This window comes from Neoarius graeffei, chromosome 7, assembly GCF_027579695.1.
Source record: "Neoarius graeffei isolate fNeoGra1 chromosome 7, fNeoGra1.pri, whole genome shotgun sequence".
NCBI classification, from domain to species: Eukaryota; Metazoa; Chordata; class Actinopteri; order Siluriformes; family Ariidae; genus Neoarius; species Neoarius graeffei.
This window is the reverse complement of record NC_083575.1, coordinates 98,245,416-98,256,089: the sequence shown is the minus strand read 5'-3', so window position 1 is coordinate 98,256,089 and position 10,674 is coordinate 98,245,416. Positions and strand designations below refer to the sequence as shown.

At 43.1% G+C, this 10,674-nt stretch overlaps 1 protein-coding gene across 2 annotated transcripts in view; it reads left to right on the top strand.

Moving 5' to 3' along the window:
* Nucleotides 1–1,847: 1,847 nt before the first annotated feature.
* The window catches only part of arhgef38 (Rho guanine nucleotide exchange factor (GEF) 38), a 31,997-nt gene continuing 23,170 nt past the window's right edge, over nt 1,848–10,674 (top strand). The window contains exon 1 of one of the 2 annotated variants that reach the window (XM_060926649.1): nt 1,848–2,180. In XM_060926649.1, coding sequence (XP_060782632.1) covers nt 1,961–2,180 — 220 coding nt within the window. In that variant the 5' untranslated portion in view covers nt 1,848–1,960. Of the gene's footprint in view, nt 2,181–9,727; nt 9,803–10,674 lie in introns of those variants that run through there. The other variant, XM_060926650.1, reaches the window with a different exon arrangement.

Sequence of the window (10,674 nt, the reverse complement as noted above, 5' to 3'; positions counted from 1 at the left end):
TTCTGTTGTTAGATTGAATTCGTCTTGTGCTCATTCACATCCTCCTGTTTTCTCAAGGCATGTATCATTCTTCTTTATGACGTCAGTAGTGTGTTCTGATTGGCTGAGAGCAATCAGAACACATGACCCATGACATATAACATAGCAGTTGATATTGCAAAGTGATCAGGTGTAGCATGGTGATGAATAACAAAGTCAAGGAAAACCAAACATAAAGCATAGTACTACAGTGTTTAGGCCAACACAATCTGCCAGAACAACTTCAATGCTCCTTAAGGCAGATCTTTGGAAATGTACTGGAATGATGGAGAACTTTTCTTTCAAAAGATCTTCCCTGAGTTATAGAGATATAGGGTGCTGTCTAACACATCACTTTAAAAACATCCCCCATAGGTGTTCAGTTGAATCGGGATGTGATGATTGTGAAGGCCATAGTGTGTGATATACTGAATTTTCATCCAAGAGACACATTCAGGAGACACACATATACTATATATCATATATATACATATATCAGACCAGAGAACACGGTTCCAGTCAAAGTTGTCGTAGCGTTTCACAAACTTCAGGTGCTTACGTTTGTGGTTAGCTGACAGGAAAGACTTTTTTCTGGAACCTTTCAAATAATCTGTTGGCATGGAGGTGGAGTCTAATGGGGGTTTTGGAGACTCGGAAACCCCAAGATTTTATTTTTTCTTGTAATTCACCAAAAGTGATCCTTGGGGATTTTTTTTTTTTGCCTCTCTTACCCTCCTCACTGTACGTGGGGGTAAAATAAACTCATCTCCTCTTCCAGGTGAGTTTGTAACAGTTCCAGTTGGTGTCCACTTTTTTATTTTTGCCCTAACAGTAGAAATGGACATTTCAGGCAAGCAGATATTTTGTATCCCCATTCCCTGACTTATGAAGGTCAACACACTTCTCCCTCATGTGGTTTGTGTGTCTCTTATCTTTCCCATCTTGATGTTGAGGGAATTTGGCCTCTGTGTCGCCTCATATTTGTTCCCCAATCAGGAAGTCATGGATTACAGCTTGAGGGAGTTCCGTTGGCACCAGTCCACAAAGTTCCTTGTCAGTTCTCTGTAGTAAGTACAGAGAACTGACAAGGAACTTTGTGGACTGGTGCCAACAGAACTCCCTCCAGAGCAATACAAGTAAAGTTCTGGGTAAGGCTTACCTTTGAGTTTGGCACTGTAAAGAGAACTGTAGACGGGGGATTTTCTCTGAATACATTTATTTCAATTAAAGGTTGGATTTTTCTCATTTTTTTCAGTGTGAGATGAAGCAACTTCACCAAAAGGTGGATGTGTTCTAATCCTTTTACTAATGTTTACAAGGGGGGCCAATAATTGTGGAGGGTGCTCTATCTATCTATCTATCTATCTATCTATCTATCTATCTATCTATCTATCTATCTATCTATCTATCTATTCTTGTCTCGGTGTTTTTGTCTTTCCTTTGCTCCCTTGCTTTCATTCTTTCTTCCAAGCAGGTGGAGGTGGAGGTTTTTTTGTTCCGTCTCTATCAGTTTATATTTCATGGTGTTTCCATGACAATATTTGCTATCAAAGTAAGATTGTAATATTGCTCTCTCTCTCTCTCTCTCTCTCTCTCCTGTCACTGTCATTCCCTCTCCCCATTTCTACATGTCCTTCTGTTTAATGGTGAGACAGTAATACAGAAAAGAGCGAAAATGAGAGAAAGGGTTTGCACCACCTTCCCCTCTCTCTCTCTCTCTCTCTCTCTGCAGTGAGCAGGTGTACAGTGGGCGGGTTTTATGGTTTCTCCTGAGCCAGGTAAGTCAGAGTGGGCGGGGCCAGCGGTGTGCAAAGAGAGCAAGTGTACACAGTAGCAACAGGAGAGCTGCACCTGTTCCTCTTCTCTCTGTCTCTCTCTCTCTGTCACTGTCTATCTCTCTCTCACTCCCCCTTTCGTTCGGGGGAGGGTGGTCGACCAAGGAATGGATCCTAAGGAATGTGAAGGGAATGACAGAGAGAATGAAAAAGAGGAGAAGAAAGAGAAGGACAGGAGGATTAAGAGAAGGCCCTTTCTCAGGTACCTGGAGAGGAGGAGAACAGACACCATCGTGGATGATGACTCGAGTAAAGGGGACGTCAGCATCAACACCCTGGTGCGCAGGAGTCAGTCCGATAAGACCGAGTACAGTGCCAAACTCAAAGGTAAGCCTTTCTCTGCCTGCCCACCTTATTGCCTTGGTAACGGCTCACCTTTGACCTCTGCTTGTACAGTTTCTTTTTTTTTTTTTTCCGAACAAGTCCAAGTTTCCTGTAATAAGCTTGTAAAAATATCTGTGCTAAAGAGTCAGGACATGTTTTACTTTGCCTTATACAGACAAAATAATGGAGCCCTGGTGTCTGCATTATTGTTTTTGTACAATAAAAAGTGTACGAGTGTAAAATTCCAGGAGAGCACTGAATGTAAAGCGAGCCGTGTGAGTTAGTGCTGATGCTAAGCACCTGCTGCGTTGTTACGGAGAGCTTTTCCCAAAGGACTGAAGTCACACATGCAAAGTAGGACACAGCCGCAGAGCAAAGTCCCCGTAAACAAGAGAGAGAGAGAGAGAGAGAGAGAAAGAGAGATACAGAGAGAGAGAAAGCGAGAGACTGTTATTATTCCCATTACCTGAGTTAATAAACTCCATTTACCCCACAGCGCTGCTGAGTTCTGGACTCTGATTGGTCGTCAGGTGTTGATTAATTCTCTCTAACAGCAGCTCTGATAGTAGTGCAGGTTTATATTAATGCACTTGCTCTGATACCTTATGGTTTCTATAGTAACAGATCATTCACAGGGGTGTGTCCAGCACACGCTCCGCATGAACCGATTTACAGACGTGTAAATATTGACATGGTGAAGTTTTCTGTAAGGAGAAGTGTGTGTGTGTGTGTGTGTGTGTGTGTGTGTGTGTGTGTGTGTGTGTGTGTGTGTGTGTGTGTGTTGTCTCTGGAAGGAGTCTCCAGTGTCAGCACTGTGTAACAGTCTGAGGTGAAGCTGCAGCTGTAACTGTTTGTGACGTGTTTAGGACAGAGGAGTTTACACTTCAGAGAGAGAATAAAGAGAGGCTGGTGAGAGAACGACGGTTTATCGCTTATACTGTTGCTCACTCGTGTCTGTAATTATAAACAGATACAAGTACGACATGTTCTTTAGTAAATAAAGACTAGAATTGTTGGGTAATCTGCTGTGGTGTGTGAGGAGTAAAATACTGGGGAATGTGCTGTTAGAGGAAAAGTTCAGGATGGTATCGGTGATTCCACTTCATCCCAGCAGTGTGTTGTTGATGGTTTGCCTGTTACAGCAGCACACACAGTGTTCACGTCTTACTGAACGCTGTTTCAGTGATGGTCACAATCATGAGGTTCAATCGAGATGAACAGGGAAGTGTTCTTTTCTCACTTTAATGAGTGCGCACTCTGTTTGCATATTTAAACATGTCCAGTCGTATCAGCTCCTCTACAACACTAAAGTGAGCTAATACTCACCACGTTAATGTTCCACCAGGAGCTACAGTGTGTGTGTAAATTAATCCATCCATTATCTGTAGCCGCTTATCCTGTGCAGGGTCACAGGCGAGCCTATCCCAGCTGACTACGGGCGAAAGGCGGGGTACACCCTGGACAAGTCGCCAGGTCATCACAGGGCTGACACATAGACACAGACAACCATTCACACTCACATTCACACCTACGCTCAATTTAGAGTCACCAGTTAACCTAACCTGCATGTCTTTGGACTGTGGGGGAAACCGGAGCACCCGGAGGAAACCCACGCGGACACGGGGAGAACATGCAAACTCCGCACAGAAAGGCCCTCGCCGGCCACGGGGCTCGAACCCGGACCTTCTTGCTGTGAGGCGACAGCGCTAACCGCTACACCACCATGCTGCCTTTGTGTAACTTAATATTAAACACACTCTCACAGTGTGAATGATGTGTGTGAGTAGGAGTTAAAGGGACACCAGCTGACTTCAGCACTAGGGTAAAACCGGCCCTGCTGCTTTCTGTGTATGTGTGTTTTAATTGTCCATTATCTCACACTGTCAAAGAAAAGCCAAAGAAATCTGATGATTCCTCTGTGTGTGTGTGTGGGGGGGGGAATGTAACCAGTCTTGAACTGCAGGTTTTTTTGGTTTACTGTACAAACAATCAACCATTAATAAAAACACAGACATAAACTATGTGAAATACTTTCAAAAAAATGCTACCAATGTGCCCGCGCACGCACGCACACACACACACACACACACACACACACACACACACACACACACACAGTGAGGTCACACTGTCTTATGTGTCATTCACTCTGTCATAGAAGCAGCTCAGTGTAACCCCGTCTGGAAGTTCAAAATGGTTTCCACCTGAATTTTTGTTACTTTAATGGTTTCCATGAGATTCTGAAAGGTTTCCTTCAGGAATTTTCTGCTTACTATTAAATAAGTGATACTGCAGAACCTAGTCAGGTCATATTTCATGTACAGATGATTACAACAGAAGATAGTCAGATAAACCATCAGGAACCATTACAGACCATCAAGAATCATTACCAACCTTCAGCTACCATTGCAGACCATCAGGAACCATTACAGACCATCAGCAACCATTACAGACCATCAGCAACCATTACAGACCTTCAGGAACCATTACAGACCATCAGCAACCATTACAGACCATCAGCAACCATTACAGACCTTCAGGAACCATTACAGACCATCAGGAACTATTAAGGCCCATCTCTCTAAACATCTCTACTAAACATCTCTACTGTTTTAATGTGTTTAAAAAGCTCATTATCCTGTTAGTTATAATCAATGTATAAATTAACTAATATAACAATAAAATGTATGTATCCCCATTGAGATAGATGAAGGAGACCTTGAACATTTCGTCTCTCCCTCTGCCTCTGGTGGCGACTTTCGCATCTTTCTCGTGCGCGCTATGCAAGCGTTGATGTGGCCAACAAACTGCCTCGGTGGAGGAGGTGCCACCATCTGACTCCATCCTGGGTTGCATTGTACCAATCTTGCTCCATATGGAACAGCTTGAGATCTTCCTTGACACAATCTTTCCGGCATTTGTGTGGTCTGCCTCTTTTTCTGTTACCATTGACTAACTCACCAAACAAGATAATTTTAGGCAAATGGTTGTCTGGCATGCGGCAAACATGCCCAAGCCAACGTAGTCTACTTTTCCTCACGGTTATTTTTGTTGGTGTTGTGCCCATCCAGTTCTGTATTTCAGTGTTTGTCACATGATTTTGCCATCTAATGCCGAGAAGCTGACGAAGACATCGCTGCTGGAAATGCTCAACCTTCTGCAAGTGGCACGTATGTGTAGCCCATGTCTCAAGTGTGGGTGTTATGATAGCATGGTACACTAACAGCTTTGTCTTGATTGTGAGCCCGTTTCTGTCCCATACTTTGGATTTCAATGATTTGAAGATCATGCTCATTGACCTGGTCAAAGCCTTCGATACCATAAATAGAGAGCTAATGTGGGAACTTCTGCTTAAGATTGGCATTCCAACCAAGATAGTGAAGATCATCAAAAGCTTCCACCAAGGTATGAGGGCAACTGTACTAGTTGAAGGCAACAGCACAGATGAATTTGATGTCAACAGTGGTCTATGGCAAGGATGCTCCCTGTTGGTGCTGTTCTTTGCTTTTGTTGTCAGACATGCCACTAAAGATCTACCACCAGAGGACAGGATAGGAATAAGATATCATCTGAATGGCGACCTCTTCAATCTGTGGCGCCTATGAACAAAATTAGCTAGTATAACTATTGTTAGTGAGCTTCTCTATGCTGATGACGCTGGCTTTGCAAGTCACAAAGCCCAGGCCCTCCAAAATCTCACCAACAATCTGAACTCCTCCTGTCAAAAGCAGGGTCTCACTGTCAGCAAGAAAAAGACAGAGGTTCTTCATCAGCTCTGCCATGAGCCCCCTCCAGTGACACTGGATAACACCCCCCTTACAGTGTCATCCACATTCTGCTATCTTGGAGGAACTGTCTCAGATGACTGCCAGCTGGACAGAGAAATCAACAACAGAACAATAAAATAAGGTCTTAAATAAGATGCCACAGGAGCTGTACTGTACACCACCAATAGAACCCACAGGGTTCTCACGGGTTCTTTATAAAGATTATACTGAGCTGTTTGGCCTTTAGGTTTTCAGATAACTGCACTGTTCTGTTCTTTTAGATTAAATCTAACTTTAATTTGTTTGATGTTCCGGGACTCTCGTGGTCAACCAAAGCTCTAGTGTTTGATAGTTACTCATTAACACTGTGATAGCAATGAGGCTAATTAGCCGTTGATGGAGGACACAAAAGTGAGTTACTACTGAAACATGACTGTGGATTCCACTGAAACTCATAAACTCATTATTTTAATACAGCAATTAGTTCGTTCCTGATAAGTGACTGGAAAATATGGAAACAGCGAGCTAGATTTTTTTAAAGACTGTATAAGAGATTTTCCACAAATGTGTTGCTAAATTATGAAGAAAAATCGCAGGTCCAGAGCCACACTCAGCACTGCGTTAGACTTGCCATGTCAATCACAGCCAGTCCGTTTTTTGGAATTGAACACGATGATGTCATCTGGATGAGGAAGTACCAGTTCCTGAACAGAGTTCCTGACAGAACTGGTGTGACTCGCTGCTCTCACTGAGCTATCAGGACCAGAACATCAACATTCCATTCCCCTGAACCTTCCCTCACTTTTCTTATCTCTCAGGCTATATGAAAAAAAATGTAATGTCTCATCTCATTATCTGTAGCCGCTTTATCCTTCTACAGGGCCGCGGGCGAGCTGGATCCTATCCCAGCTGACTACGGGCGAAAGGCGGAGTTCACCCTGGACAAGTCGCCAGGTCATCACAGGGCTGACACATAGACACAGACAACCATTCACACTCACATTCACACCTACGCTCAATTTAGAGTCACCAGTTAACCTAACCTGCATGTCTTTGGACTGTGGGGGAAACCGGAGCACCCGGAGGAAACCCACGCGGACACGGGGACAACATGCAATCTCCACACAGAAAGGCCCTCGCCGGCCCCGGGGCTCGAACCCAGGACCTTCTTGCTGTGAGGCGACAGCGCTAACCACTACACCACCGTGCCGCCCCAAATGTAATGTTAAGAATAAATTTATAACATTTTAAGAAATACAGTAATAAATTCTCATATTTAATAAAATCACTCAGCAATCTCTCAAGTGATGATGTAAAGAATAAAACTGTGTGTGCGGTGCTGTTACAAGAAAATAATCAGCGACAGGGAGGGGAGTTACTGCTACCTCCAAAAGGTTTTACTGTAACAGCAAGTGTTTTATTCCTCTTATACAACAGCAATTAAACAACAGTGTACTTTTTATCCCTTTATAGCTCTATTTAATGTTGTGGAACGAGTTACTTCCTGTTGTCACTGACATTACAGCAGCTATAAACAGTCGTTCCCTTGCCTGCGTCTATTTATTTTCTCTCTACTGAAGTTAATAAGACAAAAAAAGCACAGATTGTTCCATCATGTTACTGAGAAACCACAAAGAAGAAGAAAAAGTGTAAACTCGTCTGTCCTGAAGATGTCAGAAAACTTAAAGTTCCAGCTTCACCTGGAGTCGCTGGAGACTCGTTCCATAAATACTGAATAAAAATCTCCTTATGGATATATGATTTCACAGTGATGTGGTGTAAAGAATAAACTTTCAGTCATGTTTACATCATATTCAGCATCCAACTACATTACCCATAACACCACACAGCCAACCAACATGGCTACTAGTGCTGGAGCCGAGACCAATGAAATCGAGACCAGAGTGTATCAAGACCAAGACTCTGAAGGGGTTGAGATCAAGTCAAGACCGAGACCAAGGCAGGGCAAGACCGAGTCACGACCAGGGCCAGACCAGTGGGTGTGAAGGGGGGTGAGGGAGGGGTGACAGCCATTAACAGGAAGAAAAATTTCAAATTAGCAGTGAGTCACATTACTGGTTTCATTTGAAGCAGGAAGTTTTACATCCAATCACAGTAACAATGTTAACAAATAAATCAGACAGTGTACAGGTAATTTAGTGAAATCCCCACAGGTGAGCACTCAAAAAAACCAACATGGGTGTCTGTTACATGAACCTAAGTCTAACATGTAACGGTTGACATTTAGGTCACTCAACAAAATTGTTTCTGGCTAAGTTAACGCATTTTACTTGGGTGGAAATACTTTCCATAATTTTATTACGTTCACTGAGCAAGTTATTTTTTTGAGTGTGGTCTTGACCGGTCTTGAAATAAAATCCTGAGTCCTCTATATCTGAGACAAGACCGAGTAAAAATTGGGTCGATTCCAAGACAAGAACGGGAGCTTCAAGAAGTGGTCTGTGAGACCGGTCTCGAGTTCTACAACACGACCAAGGGCTCCAATTCCCATCACAGCTGATCAAACTCATCTGAATAATCATCATTCACACCTGGACTCAGTTTCAGTCTCACAGTATGTAAGGACTCTCGGTGCACTCGCCCGCCCGGTGCTGAGGATACGCTCTGTATTCTGTACCAGTTGTTACTCAGCCTTATACCGAGTATCCATCTGGCTTTGGTCTTGTTTCTGGTTTCCTTGTCTTTCAGTTTATACTCTCCGTACATCACCTGACCTTCACCTGGTCACTGATCCTGTGTTTGTCTCGCGGTTTGGATTTGCCTGCCAGCTTGTCTGAGAGCTGCTACATTTGAGTTTTTTGGGGATGGCCCACTGACTCAAATCACGCTAACTTTAAGGAAACTCGTGTAAAACTATTCTACCGTTATCTGTTCACCTGAAAAAGATGAGCTGTCAGGCAGAGTTTCATAAAAACTCAGAGGCATGAGAATGTGCGTGAGGAGGAATCAGCAACACGTTTCTCAGTCAGGTTTAATCGAGGTCCATCTCAGGCCCGTGTTTAGTGTAAAAAGAGTCGGTGGCTTTGACATGAACTGCATTTGTAAAAAAATATTTACTCGGTTAAAATGTCTAAAGACAGTGGTGAATTTTATCGCCTTACACTCGGCTCAGTTTTCCCAATGCAGGTGAATCGAATATAAAATTCTCATCTCATCTCATTATCTGTAGCCGCTTTATCCTGTTCTACAGGGTCGCAGGCGAGCTGGATCCTATCCCAGCTGACTACGGGCGAAAGGCGGGGTTCACCCTGGACAAGTCGCCAGGTCATCACAGGGCTGACACACAGACACAGACAACCATTCACACTCACACCTACGCTCAATTTAGAGTCACCAGTTAACCTAACCTGCATGTCTTTGGACTGTGGGGGAAACCGGAGCACCCGGAGGAAACCCACGCGGACACGGGGAGAACATGCAAACTCCACACAGAAAGGCCCTCGCCGGCCCCGGGGCTCGAACCCAGAACCTTCTTGCTGTGAGGCGACAGCGCTAACCACTACACCACCGTGCCGCCCATATAAAATTCTATTCAATTTAATTTTTGAAACACATATTAATAGCGAGTGTAACAGAAACTGACCTCATGAAGAGCATCCTTGACTTCAGTTGAACACCGACTGATGACTCCTGAACAACTGAGCCAAAAAATGATAAATAAATGACTGCTGTCTTCTTATTAATAACAATAACAATATATTTCTATGATTAAAACTGCTTCAGAAAAATACGAGTGGAATAACAGAGAAGAATACTCTCAGAAAGCTCATCTCTTGGTGTTTTTGTTTTAAATCAGTGAAGGATGGCTCTGTTCATGGTTCCTGGATGATCTCACAGGTCAGTAGATTTAAACTTGTTATTATTTCTGAAGTTTAAGTGGTGATGATTACAGATTGTGTCGGTGGATTTCTTTTAAAAGACAAAGCTCCACCTGTAACTTTTTGTAAAAAGTCCTCAGTACGCAGCTCTTCATCCGTTCCATGATGTGAATGTCATTAATGTTCAAAAGTGACACTGATGTTTCCAGCTGTTGTGGCAGTTTGTGCTCACAGCTGTAAGACAGTGTTTGTGTTGTAATGGTTTGGTAACAGGATAAGCAGCTACAGATAATGGATGGATGGTTTGGTGATGTCATCTTTTAGAACATTGAGTGTATATGTGTGTTTGAAGTGTGTAGAGCTAAGCACACACTCTGTGTGTAAATGCGACAAAAGCGGAGTGTGTAATGCATTAAAGTCTTCACAAAGAAAAGAACTGAAGAGAACAACAGCATTTACCACATCAACACACCGCACGCAGCTTTAATCACCGTGCACACTCGCACAGCCTGTTTCTATATTATACTCTGTGTGTGTGTGTGTGTGTGTGTGTGTGTGTGTGTGTGTGTGTGTGTGTGTGTGTGTGTGTGTACTCGTCTTACAACCAAAGTGAGCGTGTAAAAAATGCCAGAGCGTTTTTTATGTCTGAACCAAAGCCATTGCTGATCATGAGAACGACCCGAGTGTCTTTAGAGGTTTTTTTCTTTTTTTAATACATGATTAAACACTTTAATAATCAGACCCATGGCATGATGTCATTATTTTGTCTCAAACATCATACATATGGCTACAAAAAGTCAATAACAATTCCACTCATAAATAAGGTAAATTATTTTATATAAATGATTTGATGGAAAATGCAGATATGGAACAGGTTTGTCTCCACCGTCA